Here is a 25,461-nt window from a genome sequence, read left to right on the forward strand (position 1 = left end):
GTCTGTTAGAAAATACAGAAATGGTGTTTCTATACTCTCTCAGTATGATGGTGTAAAGAAAGAGCCTTTCAGAAAGTGTTATTTGGATATCCCAAACCTAAACTTATTCTATATACAATCTATTATTCCTCTGAACTGTTTTTCATGGAAGTCCTTTGTTTTAGAAAATTCTGAGTGAATCCCAGTATTTGGGAGACCAGAAGAAGAGCTATAAAGAGATGTGAAGTACTGGCGGTATCAGCCCAGTCTTTAAAAACTGAGTAAGTATTTATAGGTAAATGATAACTGGCAGCCTGGGCAAAGAAGGGGTGGGTGAGTGGAAACTAGGGAGCTAACACAGTTAAGGATCTAAATCTCAACTATCAAAACATCTTGAGTAACAGATAACAATGGTATTGCATTCCAACCAAATTCTCTATGTCAGAGAATTCTTTTATGTCTCTGAGTCTCAAACAGAAATACCAATTAAGATAAACATTCACTTATTGTTGCATGGAGAATGCCAAAGTATGTGTAAATATTAGTAATCTTTTGCAGACATTAGTGGATATATTAATGTTTGAAGGTGACGGATGTCCTATGTCTATTCTCAAGAGCAGCAATTTATTATCTAAAGAGAGATCTCTACTAGTTTAGAGATCTGGAATAGGTTAATTCTTTCCAATTTCTACCCTATTCCACAGATCCATATTATAACCTAGAGATTTCTATTTATGGCAAAAATGTATAATCAGTTTACCCAAGTTGCTTTTCTAATGGAGAGGCTACTTAGGACAGTCAACCTCTGGTGATGAGCTGCCCAAGGGAGGAATTTTGCCAAACAATTAGAGTGACATTACAAGGCATAAAGTCAATTGGCAACCAGGCGTTGTTCCAGGCGATCTGAAAGACAAAGTACATGGCCAAAGCAAATAATTCACATTAATATATTTTCCTAAACTTCGTATTGTCTGATTCAACTATCTGTTTAGTTCAGATGAATTGGAAAATTGCCCAGTCTCCACAGCTCTCAGCAGTTAGGCACAAATGCCTAACATAATAAGTTAAATGTTGTGAAATAATAATTTCATTGAGAATAAAACAAAATCAAACAATGGTGAGCAAACAGACATTAATTACTCACAAACACATCTCCAAGTTAGAAGAAATCATAGCATCAATGCTGGACACAATAGAAGGTAGAGCTACATAGACACTTTGGAGCCACAAAGAGTGAATATGACTCCTAGCTACCTCTTTTTGTAGTTGAGTGACCTTGAGCAAGTAAGGTCCTTAAATAAGTGACCTTAACCAAATAACTCCTAATCTCTTCACCAATAATATGTAGGTAAAAAATATTAACCTGAGAAGATTTAGTAAGAATTAAATATGAAACAGCATTGTGCCTAGCACACAGTCATAGAGCAATGAGTGCTAGCAAGCTACACTACTATTTCTTTGATACTTAGAGTGACTCACTGTGTGGATATGGCTGTTGCCTCTTGGCTCTTCCCCTCTCTGCTTTGGGATGCAAGCGCTAGTACTATAGTACACGTCACATTCTGCTTTGCCAGGAGGATCCTGGTAGGCTCTGCCAACAGAGGCAACCAGATGGAAGCTGCAAGGTAGGAGGAAGAGTAGGGACTTGCTTCTTGTCTTCTCTTCGCTTCTGGTGGGTTTTATGTCTGCTTCCAGTTTCTAAAAGTATCACCCAGCAGTGGGTTTGCATCCCTTCAGCGGTTCCTTCCCAGGGCAGATTAAATCTAAGGCAGCCTTTCTAACACTTGCAGAACCACTTTATCCTACAACTTCAGAGATATCAACACCAACTAGCCAGTTTAGGGTCTGGATCTGAGACCCTCAGGAACCCTCCTCAGAACTCAGAGCTACCATCACCAGCTGAACAGCACTACTTTTCTCAAATACCTGAGTTTCAGCTCCACAAGCTCTTCCTCTAAGCTTCTAAGTGTCATTATTTGCAGCCTCTTCCTTTTGTCCTCAGCTCCAGGAAAGTAACTGCTTCCAGGATTTGCTATCTTCATACCAGGGAGTTTTCTTCTTACACTTCCAGCTACCTAACAACTTCATATCATTATCTTAAGATGTCATTCTTTAAATAATTGGTGTGGTTTCTATGTCCTCAGCAGCCTTCACTGATACACTCAATATCTATGACAGTTTATTTAATCACTTGGGCAGCTTTGAAAGATCTTGGTTTTGAGCTAAACTTCCCTCCAAGTGACCAGCATCCACTGGGTCCTTTTGAACCACACAGAATGACGTTCTTCCTGATTGTCACTAGCTTGTCCAGTATTGGCATGTTTCAGACCAGGTTACTGCTATAAAGTCAGAGAACCAGGTGGAAGAAGAAATGAGGTAGACAAGGCAGCCAGTGGGAAATGGCATGAAGGCATGGACAGAAATGAAATGATTGAATCTCTGTTCAAGCTAAACCCACAGTGATGGATAACCATTCTAGAACTTACTCATAAAATTCCAATAAAATGTACAAACTGATCTGATGCAGCATTCCTCAACTTTCCACTAAACTATCAAATGAGACATAAAAATACATAAACTTACAACTCTAAAAAGTCCTATTAACAATCAGGGATGTTGCACAAACTGCAAACTGGCAGAACGAGAAAAAATACAAAATTAATATTGTATCTGAAAATAACAGTAGCTAATATTTCTTGAACATTTCATATGTATCAGGCCTTTCTTAACAGTTTCTATAGGTTATTTCATTTATTCTTTTTAAAAATTCAGTGGAACAGATTCTATCATCCCTGTCTCATAGATGAGGAAACTAAAGCATAGACAGGGTAAGTGATTTGCCTAGTTGCATTTAGCTAATGTTAAGTAGTAGAGTGGGATTCAAGTCAGGTAATCTGGGTCCTCTAGCTCTTAATTCCTATACTGACAATAGTATCTTTCCTTCTACCCCTTAGTTCAAGTAAAGAGTCACCACGGCTCCTCTCCCGTATGGGTCCTCCTTCTTGAGGTAGTCAGAATGACATTCAATCATTTCCTTCCTCTGCTTAGTATTTTTTATTCCTGAATCTAATAGAATGCATCTCCAAGGGAAGAGTGTTTGGGAGAGGTTTAATTCCCAAAAGAAAAGCACCACAGAAAGTAGCAGAATCAGAAATCATCCTAATAGACATGTAAACCAAGAACTGTATGTGTGTGTGTTTGTGTGTATGTTGTGTGGTGTGGTAGTGGTATGATGGTGGTGTTCTTTTTATTGGTTCAGATAAGTGATTCTCAACCAAATGGGATGGTTGAGACACCTGGGAATTTTTTTTTTTTTTTTTTTTACATTCCCATTTCCACATTCCCCTTGAGCCAGGAGAGCTAGGATAGAGCCTAAGTGTGAATTTTGTAAAGGCTCCCTAGGTCAAGGAATTGATTAAGAGCCACTGGTTCATATCATCAAAAAGCAACTCAGAGTAGATTTCAGCTTGGTTCAGCAGAGTCATACCACAGGCTTGAGGGCTGCTGAAGACTGGGAGCTGGCTTAGGTGACAGACACAGCCAACTTTGTGTCCATCTGTTTTTATTAGATGGAGATTTAGCCAGAACATAAGTGGATTCAAAATAAGTCAATTAGCAATCTAAGCAGCTAGTCTGTTGGCAAACAAGATAGAGATAGATTTCTTATTGTTCCATAATAAGAACTCCCCTCACCCAAGAAAAGGACAAAACAACATGGGCCCTAGGCGAATGCTGAAGAACAGGCAAAGAAAAGGAAAATTAGTTATTTTAGAAGCCAAAGAAAAAACAGAAAAACAAAAACCACCAAACCCCTGATATTTAATCAATAGCAGGATAATATGACTTTTATGAAACATAAGTAATTCACAAGAGAACATGTTGAGATGAATAACAGGATGGAATGAAAAAGAACAGTGTTATATGGAAAGAAACTTGGAAATGAAAAAGCCAGTAACAGATTTCAAATATGCTTTGGAAGCATAAAAGGTATAATAGATATTGCAAAGGACTGAATAAGTGACATGGAAGACACAATATAGAAAATCTTTCAGGATATAGAACAAAAGGATCAAGAACTGTAAATAATGAAAAAGAATGGCAAGGAAGTTATGTGTCTCAGTTTGTGCTCACACAGTTCCTGTTTAATGCCTATTGTCCTATGTAATTATTAACCCCTTTCACTTTCAAAATTGCCCTCCTTTGGATATAAACTCTTTGCTCACCTGAATATGGGGGATGAACCTAAGAATTATGGTTTATCTAAGAAAGGAACCATAACCACAGGACCAGAAGGACTAATAGAAAACATCTCTGAAGAAAAATGTTCTCTTCAAACAAAGTAACAAAAACCTCAATTTCATGGATTTAGCTCATCCTTGGCATAATCTCAATAGAGATGAATTGCACTTAGACATATCTGGCAGTGTTTTAATTAAAAAAACTATCAAGTGCTTAGGAGTAAAGAAAAGGAAAAAAGTAACCTTCCAAAGGATAATTATAAATATCATGGATTTCTCATTTCTGCTACATTAAATGCTCAAAGTGAATTTATTTGGGAATTTTATGCCTTGTTAATCTGTCTTTTATTTGTAAGAAAAATGACAAAGACATGTAAAGTACCCAACGGTATAGAAAATATGCCATTTATATGCCCCAACTGAACAGCATTTATTTTCTTCTTCTAGGAATTGATGCTAAGGAAATAATCTATAAGGTAGACAAAAAGTGTATGAACAAAGATCTTTATTGTGGAAAATGTTATAACAAAAATTGTAAAAAGCTTATCCCAAAGCTTAGGAAAATACAGAATTAATAAAATAACAGTGACAATGGGTTTCCCATGACATGGGGAAACACTAGCAATGCCACATTAAATGAAAGTCCGATAGAGGAGCACCTGGGTGGCTCAGTGGGTTGAGCCTCTGCCTTCAGCTCAGGTCATGATCTCAGGATCCTGGGATCGAGCCCCGCATCGGGCTCTCTGCTCAGCGGGGAGCCTGCTTCCCCCTCTCTCTCTACCTGCCTCTCTGCCTACTTGTGAACTCTGTCAAATAAATACATAAAATCTTTTAAAAAAAAGAAAGACTGATAGAAACTCTCCACATTTAAAGAAAAAATTTTATGTAAAAACACTAGGAGAAATATCTCAGTAAATTAACAGTGAGTATTTCTGGATTAAGGATTAAGGGAGTTTTTCAAGGCTTTCAAATTTCCTGATTTTATAATTAGAAGAGAGTCAACAAGACAGAGAGATATGATTTGTGTGAGGTTTGTGCAGATATAAGATTGATGACCTAATGCGAGTGAGAGCAAAGCAGAATTCAAAACTGACTATACATTTGTCATTTCAGAAGTGCATTCATTCATTCCTTAAATAAGAATTTAAGTGATTATAATGTGCAAAGGACTTTAATAGGTCCTTGGATTGTAATGGCAAGTAAAACAGAAAACACTGATCTCACATAGACAAAAATGTATACAGGAAGATAAAAGTTGGAGGGAAATAGATGTGAAGGTGATATAACTGTTAGTCTTACAAAAAAAAAAAAAGATTTATTTATTCAAGAGAGAAAGGAGCAGAGGGGCAGAAGGAGAGGGAGAGAAGCAGACTCCCGATGAACACGGAGCCCCACGTGGGACTCGATCTCACAACCCTGAGATGATGACCTGAGCCAAAATCAAGAATCAGATGCTTAACCAACCAAGCCACCCAGGTGCCCCGAAATTATTAGTCTTTAAAACTGTAAATACATTTTTTAACATCACCATTAGATTGTTGTTACATAAAAGTATTTAAAAATTGTTATTTTTTAAAAGTCAATGAATAACAAAGTGCTATAAAGTGAGGACAACATTCCTAGACCAGAATTATTATCAGCCTGCTTTTCCAGAATTATCCAGAATTCTTCAAAACATTTGTTTAGCAACTTCCTTTACACAGGATTTAGAAACACTGAACTCATGGTAGAGAAAGGAAACCCAATGATGAGATTCAAGGACATTTCTGTATTCTGAAATGACATTCTTATGAGGGACTCAAATCACTTTGTCATCACTACCTTGCTAATGATCTCATTATAGAAGTATTATCAGCTTTCCTGAAAACAAAAACAAAATATCAAGGGAATTCGTCAGCTTTTTGCCATGAGCTTACTTTTCTTCAGTTCCTGTTGAATTTTAATGTGAGGGAAGAGAGGCCCAAGGAAAGGGGGAATAAGAGTAGCAGCATATATATATATTTTTTTAATTGAGTACTTGCTGTATGTCAGATGATGTTGCTAATCCACGTGATATAGTATACTTAATCAATACTTCAACACCGCGAGTACTTATCATTATCTCACTATCTCTAGTCTATGAGTAACATTTCTAAGAGTCCAGTTATGAGCACACCTGGAATTGATTACACTCATTATCTTCTAGTGCCTTTTTTCCTGTTGTTCCTTTTCTTTCAAATGAGGGTGGCCACCTGTCCTTTACAATACATACTTACTTGAGCTCTTTCCCGCTGCTCCTTAAAGCTACGGTACTTAGGGTGACAGGACTGGGTCATCTCTGATTGCTTGGCCAGTCACTGAGGCATTTCTGGTTAATACTTGTCTATGACAAATGCCTTGACACTTCTCAGTCCAGACGTGTCACAATGGTGACCCTACAGCCCTAATGAGCCTGCAGACTGCATTTTAAAATGCAAGTTACTTAATTAATTCAATGGGAGGAATCCTTTCACAATGTGTGTGTGTGTGTGTGTGTGTGTGTGTGTATCAAATCATCATGTTACATGCTTTCAATACCTTACAGTCTCATTTGTCAATTACACCTCAATAAAGCCCCCCCCCAAAAGTGAGTTCATTGTCAACATTTAAGGAAATGTTTACATTAAAAGAAAAAAAAAATCCCCAGCCTGGCTTCCTTTGAAAATTCAAAGTATCTGGCAACACCCCCATGGGTGGACAGCTGGTTGCAGCTGAGTGGTGGCTGGCTGCCTCCTTTAGAAAGGTCAGGCACTCTCCAGTTGTCTACAGTTTTTACTACTCCCTACAGCATTATCTGGGACCGTTTTTCACATTTCCATTACCTTCCTGGCCCCTAGAAGGCATCTGAGCTTGAAACCTCTGCCCCAGGTCATTGATCTCAAACTGTACTGTGCATATATGAATCATCTGGGGGAGTTTCTTTAAAAAAAAAAAAAAAAGATATACGAAGAGCTATAGCAGATAATTTAGTGGAACTCAGTGAGTTCGAGAGGATCTGCACTTTAAACATTACCTTGGGCTTTTTTTTTTTTTTCTCCCCAGGAGGTGTCTTGTCACAGTTTGAAAATCACATTAGGGGAGACTCTTAGGATGTGATCCCAAAATATGATATTCTGGATCATCTTTGGACACAATCACCTGTGAGGCTGTTTGCTTTTAGACAGATTTCTGTGCTCCAATCTCAGGGGTTCTGATTTGATAAGTTTGGGAATCATATTTTGAATAGTTACCTGTGTATTACTAACACACAGATGGCCACTGCTCCAGAGGTCGGAAAGCCTAAGGAATTATACTTAATGGAAGAAAAGAAGCCAGGAATAGAACTGGTTAGTCTTGGCTGGATCTGAACTCTTGTCTGATTTTCTGATTATTTTGTTTGACAAGGGATAACAGGATAAAATATAATTCCAGGCTTTTTCTCTTCTTAAGTGGTGATTATTCCAGTTAACTTTACATTTTGTCCACTCTGATTTTCCTTAATTTTACATGTCGAGAATCTTTGGCTGTACAATATAGCAAAATTGGCTGAATGGGGGATTAAGATTCGGGAAAGCAGTGGCTTAAAGATTTGAGAACAATGTCACTTTTCTGTCACTTGTGGTCTCCAGGAAATTGAAAACCGATTTGTGAACAATGAAGGATGCACAAAAATCTTAAGAGGGTAGTAAAAACAGGTTTTCTACTTCTTGCAAAATCAATTTCCTCAAGGCCTGACTCTACCAGCTTTGTTCTATGTAACAGTAAATTCTGGGTGGTCGTGAACTCTACCCGCCACAGTGAATGAGGATCCTTTTTCATAAGGTGGTACACCTTCTCAGGTTCATATGACCCCACCGGAGCAGTCAGTGGGTCTTCCACTGGCGTTATGCTTAGTTCTGTTACGCTGGAAGGGATGGAAATGGACCATTTGTTCGGTTGAAACAAGAGTCACTGAGCATCTACCATGAGCCATGCACCGTGCTAGAAGCTTGGGGTTTAATTTAGTGGAGGAGAGAGAGAGAGACACATGTAAATAAATAATTAATACTCCTGTCCGATAGATCTAGTAAAGAAGAATGTACAAGTAGAAAGGTCACGAAGAAGTGGAAGTGGTTGACGGTGGCAGAGAGAATGGGCACAGGTGATATCTGAGCAAAGGTCTGAAGGCCAAACAGGAGTTTCAGGCAGACGTGAGGGGAAAGAGCATTCCAGGCAGTGAGAACAGCCCGTGCCAAGGCTTGGAATAGCACTGTGCGCTGCGGCACTGCTGAGCAGAGAGCAAGGGCTGAGGGGTAGTATCAGGAAGAAATGAGAAGAGTTAAGCAAAGCTCAGATAATGGAGAGTCCTGACTGCCGCACCAGGCTGCTCAGAATTCAGCCTACAGGTTAGAAGCTGGCAGAGGGGAGGTGGTTCATGAGAGAATCTTAGGTTGATCAGGGACTTGGCATTAAATAACACTGAATCACACTGTAAGAAAGTTAATCCCTTTTCAATTAGTGTTTAATCCTTCTGCTAAATCTAGAAGAGAGCCTCCATTTGGTGTCGGTATGCCTTTAACACTTCCCTCTCACCTAGAAATGTTCCCGTTTCAAAGAGCTCAGGAAAAGCTACCATGCTAGAATGATTTCGTTTTCATGGTGTACTTATTTTATGGCGTTACCTTTTTTCTATTTGCAGCAAGGGGGGCTGGTTCTTCACTGACGTCACCATAAAACAGTTTTTTTTTTTAATGAATTTATTTAAGTAAAACAGTAATTTTAAAAATCAGTAGCTGTAGGTGATGCCGAGATACCACCAAAGTTACAAAGGCAGTACCCACAGGCATGAACCGGGCACGATGCTGCTGCCGTTTTAGGGGAGGGGAGGGACTGAGGCGGCCAGTGACGGCTTCTCTTTCTGACAGCAGTTTGGAGACTGGCAGGGAAGAGCCATGGACAGAGACAGGGAAGTCGGCTAGGACAGTCAGGTACTGGAGGCATGGATGGTGTGGCCAAGGTTAAACCTGTTGGTTTATTCCTGATCTTTCCCTGTGTTGCTCTGCACAAAGGGGATCCTCAGGGTTCTCCTGGCCTGGGGTGGGGGTGGGGGTGGTGGTGGTGGTGGGGAACCCAGAAGTAATTCTGAAACATGGAAATTGAAAGATTTTAAGTGGCTGCTACCCAGCTAGTGTTAATTAAAGGGGGACTTGGAATGAAGGTGAGAATGAGATTTGATTATTTTCCAGGATCCTAGTCCATTACAAAATATTATTTAGAAACAGACAAAATCTTAACTCTGAACTAACGTGTTTTCTACGGATATTAGTGGGCAATCTGAGCTTCCATATTTGATTTCCAAAGTGTCTCTCATTCTAACCTGCATCCTGGCTGTAGCTTTCCTATCCTGTCAGCTCTTCAAAGCCCCTTCCTCTCCTCTTTAGGCCTAGGATAGAGTACTGGACTCTAGGGGAATTCAGGAGAAGCACTTTTCTGGAAACGTGAAACTGCCCTGTTCTCCTTTCCTCCCCTCCCAGCTGCTGCTGACCATTTCAGAATTATAGTCTGACCACTCTGGTTCAGGAGGACAGGACACGGGTGGGCTATTCCCACTGCCAAATCAGTACTGGGGAAGGTAAGTCCTGAATTTCCAAAAGTGGAACGACAAGTGTTTACCTAGATCAATAAAAATGCTTCTCATCTGTTTTTCTTTCCTTTTAAAGATTTGTTTATTTATTTTAGAGAGAGGGGATCTCAAGCAGACTCCCACTGAGCAGGGAGCCCGATGCAGGGCTTGACCTCACCACCCTGAGATCACGACCTGAGCCAAAATCAAGAGTAAGATGCTGAACCTGCTGAGCCACCAGGCACCCCTCATTTGTTTTTTAAACATGAATTTACAAAGTATTTTTAGTGGATATTATCTTCCTGGAACCCATATCGATTCTTTAAAACAGCACAGTAAGGACTTCACCAATACCTGCTTAATGAGCAACTATTTATAATTTGTAACAGAAAAAACGGAGACTCAGAGAGGTTTTCCAAGACTATACAGATGACTCTGGAATTACAAGCGAAAGCTAGGTTTTCTTCTGGTTTTCCTCCTTACTCCGTATCCCCTTGGTCTGAAACAGAAAGAGCCTGTAACAGATAGTGTTCAGTGTCTACAGAACTAACACCAGAATTCTGTCACAGCATGGGCTAACCAGCATTTTGTGGCCTGGCCTGCGGTCTTAACAGCCCCAGATAATATTGTTTCAATGGAAAAATCAATTTTGAATAGGAGCTTAATTCATCAGCAAATCAGGAGAACTCGGGTATATATCTGTCTTTCTATATAGATATATAATAGAGAAATGCTTTTTAATGTAATAACTTACATTTATTGATTTTTTTTTTAAATCACACACATACACACACACACACACACACACACGCACACACATTTCTATTCCTAGAGATCTTATGCTTTCTGGACACCTGTATCTCAGAAGAATGTCATGAATTGGAAAGAGTTATTTGCACATGTTTGTGAAAGGTCGTGAGAACCAGTTTCTGTAAGTTTGCTAATTATTAACCTGTGTTTCTCTAGCTTCCGGAGAGGCATGTCACAATCTTGAGAGTGGGGGATGGAAGGCTTTTTTGAAATATAATCAGAAAACTTGGAGAATCTGATAAATTCTCTTAAGCATGGTGTACCCTGCTCCAATTCTGGGAACTACTCCTGTAGTGAATCATTGTTATTTAACGTGTGTTTCATCCCTCAGGAGTACTGGGGCATGGAAAACAAATGGTAATACTGCCACAGTAAAATGGCTTTTGAGCAGGGAGGTGGCATGAAGCTTAGTGCGTTATACTTGCTAAGTATTTGTTGAATAAAAAATGAAGAACGAATAAATGAATGAAAGTTGCTTTGCTTTCAGAAGATTCATCTAGCAGCAGGGTGCAGAATGGTTTGCAGGAAAGAAAGGAGAGCTATAGAGGCTATTCAAGAGTATTGGCGGAAGGAGCTAATGCTGTGTGAAAAGAAGGAAAGAAGAAGACAGAGGAAGTATACTAAGGAAGCCAACAGAACCTGACGAAAAGAGAGAGGTCCAAGATGGCATAAGAATTCTTGTTACCGGTGAGAGGGGATGCCACCTTAGGGTATCTTTACATATTTTGAATTTAAGGTGAGAATGAGATATAACAGGGAATTCCAGTTAGAAATTCCTGATATTGCTATAAGCAAGGAACAAATTCAGGAGTCTACACCTTGGAAAATAGCCCTATGTCAGAGTATGCTAGATCTGGTTATTGTCTCACTATTTGTACCTTCTTTGAAGATGTGCCCACTGACAAATGTCATAATGGCTAGTACCTCGGATAGTCTATTTATTCATTTATTCCGTAAATATTTATTGCTATGCTCATTCCTACCTCAGGGGTTTTGTACTTTTGTTCTCTCTGCTCCTAATGCTCTTCCCTTAGAAATCTACATGATTCACTTCCTCATTCTCTGCTCAGGTGTCACCTCTTCAGACAGGCCTTAGTGACTAATCATAGTCATACTCTAATCCTTGACCCTGCTTTATTTTTCTACATTGCACTTGCCTCTACTTAAAAATATTATATTTATGTTTGCATATCTTATTGTCTATTTCCCCTACAGGAATGTAAATTCTTTGAGAGGAGGAGTTTTGCTGTTTTATTTACTGCTATATTCTAAAGCTTCTATTGAACACTTAACTCAGAAATCTGGCCTTTGCTGATTGGACTAAGGGAGGGCGTAGAACAGGAGAAGGATGGGGAAGCAATCCATATAGTCTGAGCCCATTAGATAACTGCGGAATGTGAGTTAAGAGATATAAAACACACAGATGATTAGAGCTGAAAGTCCTACCAGGTTCAGGCTACAACCTGTCACGGTAAATCAGAACCCCATCAATGCAGAAGTTATGGCACAGCAGCGGGAGAAGCTGGTATTGGGAGAGAAGGAAGGAGCAACTGTGAAGAGAGGAGCCCAGAGAAGAGCTTTTGGGCCCCAGAGGAAGGGAAGGGAGTAGCTACCCCAGCACTTTCCAGCAGCGCGGGCCAGCTGTACCTCCTGCAACTCAGCTCCTGGTCGGGTTCCTGTAGTTTCCAGCACAAACCCCTCACTTGAAGCTCCATGGAGTGAGTTTCTGTTCCTTACAACTGCATGCCCTCTGACAGCAACAGAATGTCCAACAGAACTTTCAATGAATATAGAAAACGTTGTGTGTCCATGCTGTCAAATACAGTAGCCACTACCCACATATAGCCACTGAGTAGTCAGAGCACCTGAGATACTAACTTCTACATTCTACATCATTTTAATTAAAACCAGTATTCATACAGGGCAGGCAGCTGTCATATTGGACAGCACAGCTCTATGATTATTACCACAAAGGGTCAAAGACAAGAAGCACAATCAGTACAAGATAATGAAAGAGCTGGAAAAAAAAAAATCCCCCCAAACCCAAAACAACCATGAAGATGTCCCAGAACTCAAGTAGAGCATATTGCACAGCACCAAAAATTAAGGAATGTTAAGGAGGATGAGTCTGGTAAAGTCCATTTGGTTAAAGTGTTACTGATTTTTCTGTGCGAAATACCTGGATTCAAGCAATAGGGGTTAAACAAATGAAATAACCTATTCAAAGGCAAATTTTCTAGCTACTAAAATAATGGAAAAAAGATTAACGACATGGGAAGATGTTTATAATATAAAAGTTAAAAATCGTAAAATAGCATAGTTCCCAATTTTATAATATATACATATGCCTAGATCTCCATGTTTTGGGTTCATGGGTGATTTTTATTTTATCCTTTGGCATTTTTTAAATTATTGGAATTATCCACAAAGAACATACGTTTCTAATAATTATAAATAAAGGAGCAAAGGATATGCTTAACCCAATAAAATGGCTACATCTTTTCAAGCATTATAAACCAAAGCGATAGTAAATATTACAATAATTAGCCACTCTGCCTTGCTGAAGTTAGTCAAAGTCATTCGCATTTGCCTCTCCTCCCTTTGAGACATACATTTTCAGATATCTTTAAGGTTTATAACTGCAATTATAGATATGGTGGCCAAACAGCAGAGTCTGCTGGGTCTTCTTAGAGCCAGAGGAAGGTCTGTTCTGTGATGGATTAACCTAGATTTCCCACAGTCAAACATGGGACACGTTTAAAAGCTGTTTGGAACCCTCCTGCTTTGTCAGGCTGGATTTCTAGGATGCTTTAACTTAAAGCGGTCTTTTAGGGACCACTAGATGGCTCTCTGTGCCTCCCACTGGGTGAAGATATACTTGATTAACTCAGGCATGGATTTATCATTCATTTTCAGGTATACACTGAAGCATTTCCTTATGTGTGGAACACTGTATGAGGTGACTCAAATTAATTCCTTATATAGCATCAAAACAAGAACAGCTCTCCATCTGAACCTATTAAATTCACAACATACAGAAGCAAATTCTTTGTTTAATGGAATCCCTGTTTAAGTACCTCTGGCTGCGACTGAACAAACAGAATTCTGCAATCTGCCAGACTGTGATTCTGTTAGATGAAGACATGCTGGGCATCTCACTTTGTTTATGGAAATAAAACATTTTTTAATTTTATTATTTTTTTAAAACATTTTTTATTTTTAATCTGGAGAGTATTAACCCAACTTTTGTTTGACTTGGCTTTGAGTTGAGGTTTTCAATACAAAAAATACCAATAGATTATATGTAGGTTTTGCAGCCATCCAGGTGTTTAACACGAAAAGTTCTGCTAATGACCACCCCTAGCTGAGAAGAGAGTAGTGACAACCCATTTCCAAGCCATTCTTAGGAATAGTACTGAAAGATCCAGACTGAGCCATTGTTTGGAACTATACAGACTCAGCCATTGGCAGAATGTTGAAAATATAAAGCTAGATTGCAAATACAAAGGAAAACACCACTTTTTAATACAGAAATACCATCAACTCAGAGTGCCCAAGTTTCAAAAAGCCCTGCCAACTCTGAGTTTTCAGAAAATTAAAAAAAAAAAAGATTTTCCTCTCCTGTCCTTTGATGTCAACACCTAGCTGGACTGACAGTAGGGCTTTCTTAAATTGTACTCTGTGGTTTCTAAAAATTTTTAACCATTAACCTTGAGAGAATAAAATATATCAAAATGTTACTCAAGGTTATCTGTGGACACCCATGGGGAGTAGTCCATACATATGCATTACTTTTATGACCAGGATAGCAACAGGCATGTAAAAAGTCCCTCAAAGTTGTATGCATCAAACAGTTTTAATATAGTCAGCATTCAGTAAAACACAGTTTGCCTTATGTGTATCCATTTTCTGTAAACCTCAGTATATAATAGTGCTATTGTCTCTAAACTTTTGAGCTAACATATGCCACAAGTCAGTTACATTAGTACAGATAAAGCCTGTATGAAACAGCAGAAACTTCTGAACCTTCAATCCATGTCAAATTAGTCTGCCCTCTCTAACAACCTCATTTCCCCCAAGAAGTCTAAAATGTCACCTGGCTCATGGTTCTACTGTTCCCTAAGTTTAATTCCTGGGAGACTCCTGTGAGAAATTAGCGTAGTAGATAAAGCAAGAAAAATGAGTTCCTCATACCAACCCAAAGAACCATTCACGACCAATAGAGCAACTAGTTGAAACCGGATCTCAAAGTTCACTTTTTTGCTAATGGATTTTACATACACCTCAGTTGAGGGTGCGCGATTCAGTAAAATGGAACTCTGTTTCAAAACAGCAGTTTTCTTTGTTTTTCTAAGGGCTGGGGCAAGGGAATTGGATCTCCTAAGCTTGAATACACTGTGCATCTTGAAAATGCATATAGAGGGGCACCTAGCTGCCTCAGGCAGCTGAGCATCAGACTCTTGGTTTTGACTCAGATCAGGATCTCAGGGGTCGTGAGATAGAGCCCCAGGGCCAGCTCCGTGCTCAGCAGAAGTCTGCTTGAGATTCTCTCCCTCTTCCTCTGCCCTCCACCCCTGCCCTGCCCCTGCTCATACCCTCCCTTTCTCTCTCTCTCTGGAATAAATAAATAAATCTTTTTAAAAAATTAAGAAAAAATGCATATAGGAATACTCTGGAGAGCAACCCGGAATATGTGAGTTCTTACTCGATAATTTCAGTTTTTATTAATCTTGCCATGTCAACACTTTACATCAAAAGAATGAGCATTATCATAATAAGAACACAGAGTGCTCTAGGTGCTGTGCTTAGAACTTTGCATACATGGTGTCATCCTCACCACAACTTTAGGAGATAGTCATATTTTATGGATCAAGAAATTGAGACATATTTCCCAAGGGAAGAGGTCTAGAGAGTTGTAAAGCTAAGAGTCAAACAGAAGTCTGTGTTTCGCAAAAGCCTCTTCTCTTAATGCCAGCTTTGTATTTCTTTCATTTATGTTACTCTTGTCTCATTTGCAAAGTAAAGGTAATAAATACTACTTGTCTTGCTCACCTCAGAAAGTAATTGTGAGGATAAAATGAAAAACAGATGTGAAAGGACTCTGATAAATCTAAACATACTCTACGATTTATTTTTCCCTAAAATTTATATTTTCATATTGAAGTATCAAAAGCATTGGTGAGGAAATGTAAAGGTGACTTATCTTTTTTCTCTTAAAATTTTTTTAAAAATATTTACTTATTTGAGAGAGAGAGAGAGATCACAAGTAAGCAGAGGCAAGCAGAGAGTGAGAGGGAAGCAGGCTGACCAGGGAGCCCGATGCTGGGCTCGACCCCAGGACCCTGAGATCATGACCCAGGCCAAAGGCAGACAGACGCTTAACCATCTGAGCCACCCAGGCGCCCCATTTCTCTTAATATGTTTAATCACATAGGCAATACATACTTTTTTTTTAAATATAGAAGTGTGAAAAAAATAAATAAATAGAAGTGTGGATAGGGAAAAAATGGACTTCTATTTCCATTTTTATAAATAAAATTCTGGACTCATAGTTTCCAGGATCAAGGTCATACTTTATACAAATTATATAAATCTTTTTTCTATCTCATTTGAATGGGTATATAGAACTCCACTGTAAAGATATATCATGATTCATTTAAGTCAATTCCCATTACTGGCTATTTAGCATGAAATATGCTTTTAACAATCAAACTTGAACTAGAGTCTCTCTTTTATCCTCTTTTCTGAGTTAATTCAAAGGCAGTGATGGATCCAGTCTGTTCTTGGATTGTAGGCTAACAAATACACTGAATTTAGAAGGAGCTATTAGTCTGTTTTTCTTCTTGGTGACTTCTATTTTCCTAGAATGCATAGCTCCTCATGTACTCTGTATGTTGTATATATTGTTTTCTACCTCACAAGACTGCTAGAAGGATTCTGTGAGCACATTTTTGAAGACCTGAAAAGCATAAATGCTACAAAAATATTTCATTGAATTTTTTCCTAAATCTGTGACTCAAATGAAAAACATTGTGGGCATAATTCAGCCTGGCTAAAAAAGGAAGTCATCCTGTTTCTTTACCACTTGAATCCTTAAAGGCTCATCTCTACCAGGAGACCATCCCTGGCCAGCCAGATACTAGCCTTTCAGTGTCAGTATTTACCCCGACTGACTCAATACAAGTCCAGGTCTGTATGATCAGCCTGCTCCCTCAATGCAGGAGATCCCAGTGTCCCCCGAGAGTGACTGAATCTTACATACTCAGAAGGAGAACTGAAAATCTGGCTGAGGTGTTAGGTTGGGTTAAGGGAAGGGACAAAGTGAGAGCAGGGACAGGCACCTGGCTTACTCTTAGTTCACCTTTTCCCCATTGCTCTTTTCTCCCACTATCCCATAAAGAAAAGATCTGAGAAAGACAAATGAATGGCTTAATGATTCCCATTAGTTTGTTATTCATGCATTCACTCAAAAAGCAATGTGGCAGATGCTGAGACGTTCTTTCTTCCTTCTTGCCTAGTTTTATAGATTCAGCATCACATTTCCGGTGTCATACACTTCCTCTACTTTTCTGTGTATGTGAGTGGCAGTAGCTAGAGTTGGCAGGACAAGAGACAATGAGAGTCTCATCTCTACATTTAGTGATATCACCAAAATGAACAGTATCTTGCTATGAGAGCCCCCTGCCCCCTATAGTTGCCTAGGACAATGATACTCAGAGTAGCTGGTTTGCAAACTCTTATCTGTCCAAGATGAGATAAGGAGCTTCCCCCAGCCCCTAAAGATTATTTACTTATTTGACAGAGAGACAGAGAGAGAGAGAGAAAGCGAGAGAGGGAACACAAGCAGGGGGAGTGGAAGAGGGAGAAGCAGGCTTCCTGCAGAGCCGGGAAGAAGCTTTTGCCCAGTATGAACCAACACCCTGCTTTTTTCATCAAGAAAAACTTCCGTGAAAATAATATCAGAAGAGCCAGATGGAGAGGCGATACTCTCAATGAACACTCTATTATTGTGAAGTTTGCTTACAGGAAAAACTTCTAACCAATGTAAGAGACCAACAATTCTGAAAAACCTTGGGCATCTTACTGAGGCTTTGATGGCAATACCTAAGGGTCTAGAAACTGTTAGATGTGTCATAGGTGGAAATCTGCCCTCGGTATAGAAATAGTACCTATGGCACGTCTTCTATTTTGGGGCAAATGTGCAACATATTTTGAAGTCTCCTCCTTTTTTTTTTTTTTCCTTTTTTGATGGAGGGTTAAACCTACTTTTTTTTTTTTTTCCTGAAGAGAAAGAAAATGAGGGATTGGAGGGTAAGGTGGAGGAAGATTCATGATACACAGTGAATCTCATCCCAATTTGATCGGTAACTACTAATGAGAATTAGTGAAAAACTAAGACTTGGATGATTCTTTTCGGACCAACACTTGTCTACCAGTTGTTTGGCTAACACTATAAATTTCCCCAAAGTACTTCGTTTTTTCATCTGATTCACAAAACAACTCTGTCAGATTGGTAAGTACCTTCTTTTGACGGATAAGCACAGATGTTCAGAGATGGAGGCACCTGCCCAAGATAACATGGCCAGTAAGAGGCAGAGGAAGGCTGAGAACCTTTTGACTGTTACTTAATGTGCCTCCCATTATATTGTGCCCTTTTAACCAGCGTGACTGGAATTTGACTGGAGGTATTCACTAAATAAAGTCTAACGGCACAAAATCCATGGTGGATTCTGCAACACCCAAAGATAAAGTATTAAGGAATTAACAATGAAACTGGTCTTCAGATGATGCAGATATTTAGTTCAGTTGATTCGATCATAAATTAACTCTAAGATGGAATAGACAAAAAAGGTCAAGACCAAATATTCTCTATGATTACACTGTGGCAGGCACAAGAAAAGTGGGTGAGACAGATTAATTGCCCAGTGAATGTATCTGCTAACCTCTTCTGATCTATTCGTCTGGGAAAAAAATTTAAGTATTATAAAAACAAAAAAAAAATCCCCAAATTAAAAATAAAAACTTACAAATTAATCCCACCTCTGTACCTCAAGAGGAGACTGTAAAAGATCACTTCTAAGAAAAGTTTTGTATCACTTGACATTTAATTTGAAATCATTCATCTTCAAGTCAGCAATTAGGTGCTACTATCAGACATTCATCATGAATTAACAGAAGAATATATTTCCCCCAGAGGACAGAAAGCAGTGCTTTGCACGGAGCAAGTCAAGGAAAACCAATACAGTTGAGAGTAGATCTTTTAAAAAAATAAATGTCCTTTACTTGTCCCCTAACATATACATTAGTCCCCCCTTATCCGTGAGGGACACATTTCAAGACCCACAGTGAATGCCTGAAATCATGAATAGTACCTATACTATAAATACTGTGTTTTTCCTATACATACATACTCACGATGAAGTTTAATTTATAAATTAGGCACAGTAAGAGATTAACAATAATAACCAAACAATTATAACAATCTATTGTAATAAAAATTTTGTGAATATGGTCTGTTTACCAAAATATCTTATTGTATTGCACTCACCTTCCTCTGGTGATGATGTAAGATAAGAAAATACCTATGTGATAAAATGAAGTGAGGAGAAAGCGGAGAGCATTCGGATCCGGCGGGAAGCTACTACCGACCTTTGACGCTACCAGAAGCTACTACTGACCTTTGACGCTACGTCAGGGGAGGAGAAATCATCTACTTCCGGGACCACGATTGAGGGCAAAACCTTGGCTAAAGCGGCACTACCAGCTTTCCCCACTTTCTGAAACTCCACATTATGCCACTTTCCTTTCATAAAAGCGAAAATCCCCTTCTGAACTTTTTCCATTAGGGAAAGCAGGTGCTAATGTAAGTCTTTCCTCAACGTGAAGTGGTATTACACAAACTTTCGGAAAGCGGAGAATACTTCACTTTATGCCACTTCGGCTTATGAAAGATTTTATAGGACTGCTTTACTTTCAGATAGTGGGGAGAACCTGTGCCTTAGTGGTATTATTGTTGTGGTCCCTGTGTCAGAAGTGGCACTGGGCTAATAAATAGCCAAACTAATAAATAGGCTCGGGTATTTAGTACTGTGTTGTCAGAGAAAAGGGACCATCTAAGAACATTGTATTTCCATGGGAATAAACATATTAATTAGCATATACGGCTCATGAGTTTGGCGAACTGTGGTTGGTACGTTCAACTTAAGTTAAAAACAGTAATACACATAAAAAAACCCAACGAAACAAAAAAAAATGTAATACAGTCACTTTTTGTTTTTTATTTTTTTAAATATTTATTTATTTATTTAAAAAAAAAAAAAAGAAAGAGGAGTGTGTGTGTGTGCGCGCGCGCGCATTCCTGAGTAGCAGAAGGGGTAGAGGGAGATGGAGAAGTAGAGACGCAGACTCCCCGGTGAGCGGGGAGCCCAAGTGTGACTCAACTCAGGACCCTGAGATCAAGACCTGAGCCGGAATCAAGAGTCCACTGCTCAACCAACTGTGCCACCCAGGGAGGGGCCCTGAGTCCGTTTTTGATCACCTGGGTTTGGATCCAAGCTAATTATATTATTCCATTAACTCTGCTTAAGGGCACCAATATGGAATTAACTTGAAATATACATTTTAGAAAGAAACCTGTATCTGTCACTAACTGAGCAGGTAAATTTCAAGGAGTTAACTTTGGAGAAACTATACAAAATCCCTAGAAGAGAAGGTAGTATGGAATGGAAGAGAAAGAACAATTATTGGAACTTAATATAACTTAAATGTAACTGGATCCATAGGCAGCATCATTACTTGAAGGTCGTGGGGACAGAATTTAGAAGTAAGAAATTATCATTTTAATAGAATGAGTTAGCCTCAAGTGGAGGTTTGATTGTAAAGTCAAGTCAGAATTTTTCAGATGGAAAGGTGCTTTGATCCTATCCTATGTGGTAATGTTGTATGAACTTTTATTATGTATGATTTCTGAATTTTTTATTATATATGATTTCTGAAAGTGGGTAGTTTATTATCTTACAAACTGATGGTCTTATGTTTTTGTTTCCAATAAATAGTTTAGTGAAATAAAACTATAATGCTTTCCTCAGGGTGTTGATCATTTCAGTCATATCTCTTTCCATTCACAAGCTATGGCAGAACACTATCAAAACCACTATTTATTAATTAAAAGTTTCATATGAAGGAAATCAATCGCCCAAAAGAAAGTGAGAGAAAACATTGTTGTCGCTACTGCCCCAAGCAATTTTGATTTGTCTGAATAAGAGGATACAATTTTATTTCACTTCTTTGTGTGGACAAGTCCACTTTCCTCTAGAATCCTTTTTTCAGGCACTGACCCCGTCAGTGTATTGGGTCACTGGGCAGTAGAATCCAATGAGAACAGTGGCTAAATTAAACCACTTTTATTTAATGTATAAAATGACTCTGACATTCTTTTATATTTTGAAAGTTGTTTTTTTTTAAATCACATCAGGGTATGGGAGAAAGGTCTGCTTTTTAGCAGACACAAGGGAAAGATCAGTTATTATTTTTGCTGAAAGCAGATTATGGTCATATCCTAAAATTATATATTATGGTGACTTGACATTGAGTTGGACATTCTTAATATACAACCTTATAGAATGACATGTAAATGATATACTAAAAGTAAAAAGTTGGATATGTTGGAATTTAAAATACAAAGATAAATGAGAGACCATGTCAGTTGGGCAAACAAGATCTGAGTTAATATAATAATCTCTCCCTTTCAAGATGTGTGTCATGAAAATAACAGTGACAACAGTGATTTAAAATACATTTCTGAATTGAAGTACAGAAGTAGATGTGCTTGGCGGCGTGTTCATTTTATTGGCAACTTGTAAGGGCTGTCGCCAGAAGACTGTTCCCACAGTGGTCGTAAAGCTGTGAAGTTGTCTGATTCTAGACGCTGCTTCACGGTTTCTCTGGTCCCCTAGTTGTAATGTGCTGGATACTGCACAAATCCATCATGGAACACAATTTCCTTTCTAACTAAGGAACACTAATTTGGGGGAAATTCTTGCTATTGAAGACCTGCCAAACAATCTACAAATGGAAAGGAGTCTGGAGACTGTGAACACTATTGGCAACTTATGAAGTATTAGGTAATAAAGAAGCAATGATGAGAAGCACGTGATGCTGACTCTTGCATTTTGTTCAATCTGATTCTGCATATATATTAATAATGATGCACCCTATGGATGCAATTTCATGTTTATAACACTTTGGCCATTGGCAGCATTGTGCACCTGTGTTTTCCCTGCCTTCCCATCTGCTGCCTACAGTCATTCAGATTCAGGTGACGGAAATGTTTTAGATAAAAGTTAATTAGCCTGCACTCTGCAGATCAAATCTCTATAGTTCAGCATTAAATAGCAATCTTCTGGGCAACTGCTGAAAGTAGCGGGTGCCCAGCCTTCCTAAGATTAAAAGTGTAAGATTCATTTTTCTAGAAAAAGAAATCTTTGGTACTCTCGCGATATTTTATGCATAGATTCTACCAAACTTTTCACTTGTATTTGGCCTTACTCATTTTAGCTTTTATCTCTGTATATATATCAAAAGTGGAAGAAAAGAGATTAAAATATTTTTTTTCCTGCTAAAGGGATAGTGAAATGATATGTAGAGTTAGAAATTCTCCAGTGTCTGGACTCTTTTATTAGTACACTGACCAAAACTTTCCTTAGTTCCTCAATCTTTACCATGGGGCCAACACAGATTACCTATTTGTTTCATAAATATTTGTGCAAGGCTTAATGAAGCTTGATATTTTGATTAAAAAAAAATAATGCACAAAATGCATTAAACTCCCATTGTTGAGAGGATCCCGCCCTCTCTTTAAATATGTACATTATTGTCAATAGTAAGTTCACAAATAGCTTATTTTATTGAAAATACATTCAATTTTTTAACCTATATAAACGAATGCATTAGATTCTTCTGTTTTTAGTCCTAAATCACTGAGACAGAAATGGGCTGAACACAGCTACTGCATACAGCCAGTCTCTGAGCCCACATCACACAGATAGTAGGTAGGGACCAAAAAAACAAAACAAACAAACAAAAAAACAAAACCAATCCCAAATGAGTCCTCCCATCGATTTTTTCGCTACCAGATATTAATACTACTGCATTTCAATGCCCAAGGGTAATTAACCGCCCTTCTTTACCCATGGCTTCCGTACTATTGCAGATTTCCTGTTTACTCATAGGAATTCAGAGGGATTTTTTTTTTCTCCGTACACCACCGCCCAAGGCTCAGGCACACCTTCTAAAGAAGTCAGAGCAGATGCAGCTCTTCCTGCCTCATGCTCACTTCCTCTCGGGAGTTAGAGACTCTAGCGTCGTCAGGAATCTCACATCCCCATCCCCCGAGCTCATCTTTAGAAAATCGATTGTTCTCCAGGCTCCTGAACTTTGACTTCTACTTCCCTCCAGCATCCACTAGGTTTTCCCAGCTCGTCAAAACATGAGGTGTTTTTTTTTTTTCGCTTATTTTCCCCCACTTCCTTTCTTTATTCTGCTACCCCTACCTCTTATTTCTGTCCGCACTTACACTGTCTTATTTTACTTTTACTGAGGCTCTTCAAACAATCATCCATGGACATGGTCCGATCCTTAAACAGTAATCAAAGTTGTAAAGCCCCATGTCCCTCCAGACTTCAGCCTTCCTCTTTCTCCCCTCCTCCCCTCCATAAAGGTCCCGGCCCCCAAGCGGCGCCCCACTCCTCTCACCTGACTCTCCCGCGGAAACTCGTGGCGCACGATGCTGATCACCGGAATGTGCAGGACGGAGCTGACCAAGTCGAGCTCCATCATCTCACCCTGGCTCTGGGGGAAGGCGAGCAGCGCCGACACCCCTTGCACCACCACGGTGTGGCACACGCTCTGCAGAAAGGAGAAAGGGTCACTGCTCCACGGCGAGCTTGGGGAGGAGAAAGGCAGGAGCGGCAGATCGCCCAGGCCCGCCTCGATGGCCATCACGACTTCCAAAGAGAGGTTGTAGGGCAGCAGACCTTCCACGCGGTTCAGGTTGTCCACGGCGAAGAGGAGGGCGTCCCGAGGCCACAGGGTCTCGGCCCCGGCGCCCTCCCCGGGCTTCTGGGCGCGCGGCGGGCCCCGGCCATGCAGGGCGCTCCCCAACCAACGTGCGCCCGGCGAAGGCGCCGGGGGTCGCCAAGTCCCTGGCTCGGGCTCATCCCTCTGGGCGCCTGCCCGGCTGCCGTCCGGAGCGCGGCTGGCGACGCGGGGGGCCGTGGTCCAGGGCTGCAAGTGCACCGCGCCCACCCTCACCGCGTGCCCGATGCGCTTGAGGATCTGGCAGGGCTGCGGGTGCGAGGAGGAGCCGGGCACCCCGGCCAGCACCAGAGCGCAGGGCGGCGGCAGCAGCAGACAGACCCTGCTCAGCAGCCACCACAAACTCAGTCTCCTCATTACTGAGACCCGCAGGGAGAAAGCGCGCCCCCTCCTGCGCCCGGCTCGCCCCCCCTCCAGCCGCTACCTAAGGTCTCCGCCCCCAGGTCCCGCGGGCAGCTCACTCTACGCTGCGGAGCGCTCCCAGGAGCCGAAGCGGTCTCCGAGCCATCCAAGTTGGAGCCTAGCGCACCCGGGTGCCTCCGCCTCGCATCCTCCGCCCGCCCGGTCCCTGCTCGGAGCCGTGCAGGCGGGCGGGCCGGCGTCGGTCACCCGAGGCTTGGGCGCCGGTTCCCTGCTCTCCCCATCTGCAGGGCGGCTGGGGCACTGCGTCCGGTCCCGTGGCTGGGCTGGAAAGCCGCCGGAGTTCCTAGGGGGGCAACGCGACCCAGGAGGCAACGCGCTCACTTGGATTCTTTTCTTTTCCTTTTCTGCCCAGGCGAGACCCACTAATTTCCTTGGGGTCGCGCAGGAGGCAGCGTTCACGCCCGGAGTGCGAAGAAGAAGCCAAATCCTCCTTGCTCCACCGTCCGCCACCCTCTGGCGGGCCCCCCCGGCACTGGCTTCATCTTTCTTCCTGTCTCGCTACTTCCTCTTTTCCTTGCTTCGCTCCTCTTTCCGCCCAGTCGCCTCCGCCGCCTGCTTCCTCGGAGGAGCGACGCGACTGGCCAGCAAAGGGTGGTTCTGCTCCGAGCGCAAAGTTCTCCCCGCCTCAGCCGGCGCCTCCCTGTTGCTGAGCCCTGGCGTCAGCCTGTCGCTTGGCTGCGCTAAACGCCCACTGATGGTGAGATTCCCGGGTGGCGCTTCCCGCGCCCCTGGAAAGTCTGCTCCCCAAAGGCGCCGGGGCTTGGTTTGCGAAATTCCGTGAGACCCGCGAGGGCGAGGGCGAAGGCGAGGGCGCGACTCTGAGCCGCAGAGAATTCCGAATGCGGATGTACCTGAAGAATCTGAAATCCAGTGGTTCGCCGGGCTGGGTTCTAAGAAGCTGGGACTTCAACGAGTAACGAGCTTCTCTTCCATGTGGCGCTTTAAAGGTTTTTCTCGCTAAGGGCACCAAAGCCAGAATCATTTACACATTTAATCTCCTCGGCTTCCTTCTCTCGGGCACGTGCGCCTTTGCGGTTTTTAAGGATTCCTCATGTTTTTAGGTTCTCGGAAGTAGATAAGTGAATTTGGAGCAATTATTTGACCAAGAAATTAAAGAGCTTCAAAATACTTTTGGAGTTTCAAGCACGGTCAACAGCAGTTTCTAGTTTAGACTGAGAGCCCTCCAGATCACTATTTCTAGTAAGTTCTTTCATTTGTATGGTAATGCAGTGAAGTCAGTGGTTTAGGATTTGGTCTCTTCCTCCAGGACCTGAATCTGAAATTAGAAGCCAAAGAGAGGGTTAAGGGCAGGCCTGT

At 40.8% G+C, this 25,461-nt stretch overlaps 1 protein-coding gene across 2 annotated transcripts in view; it reads right to left on the minus strand.

Moving 5' to 3' along the window:
- GRIN3A (glutamate ionotropic receptor NMDA type subunit 3A) overlaps positions 1 to 24,499 on the minus strand; it is a 150,907-nt gene extending 126,408 nt beyond the window's left edge. For both annotated transcript variants that reach the window (XM_032860746.1, XM_032860747.1), the window contains exon 1: positions 23,380 to 24,499. In XM_032860746.1, coding sequence (XP_032716637.1) covers positions 23,380 to 24,078 — 699 coding nt within the window. In that variant the 5' untranslated portion in view covers positions 24,079 to 24,499. The remainder of the gene's footprint in view (positions 1 to 23,379) is intronic.
- Positions 24,500 to 25,461: the final 962 nt, after the last annotated feature.

Source organism: Lontra canadensis, unplaced genomic scaffold, assembly GCF_010015895.1.
Source record: "Lontra canadensis isolate GAN:19392208 unplaced genomic scaffold, GSC_riverotter_1.0 scaffold19, whole genome shotgun sequence".
Taxonomy (NCBI): Eukaryota; Metazoa; Chordata; class Mammalia; order Carnivora; family Mustelidae; genus Lontra; species Lontra canadensis.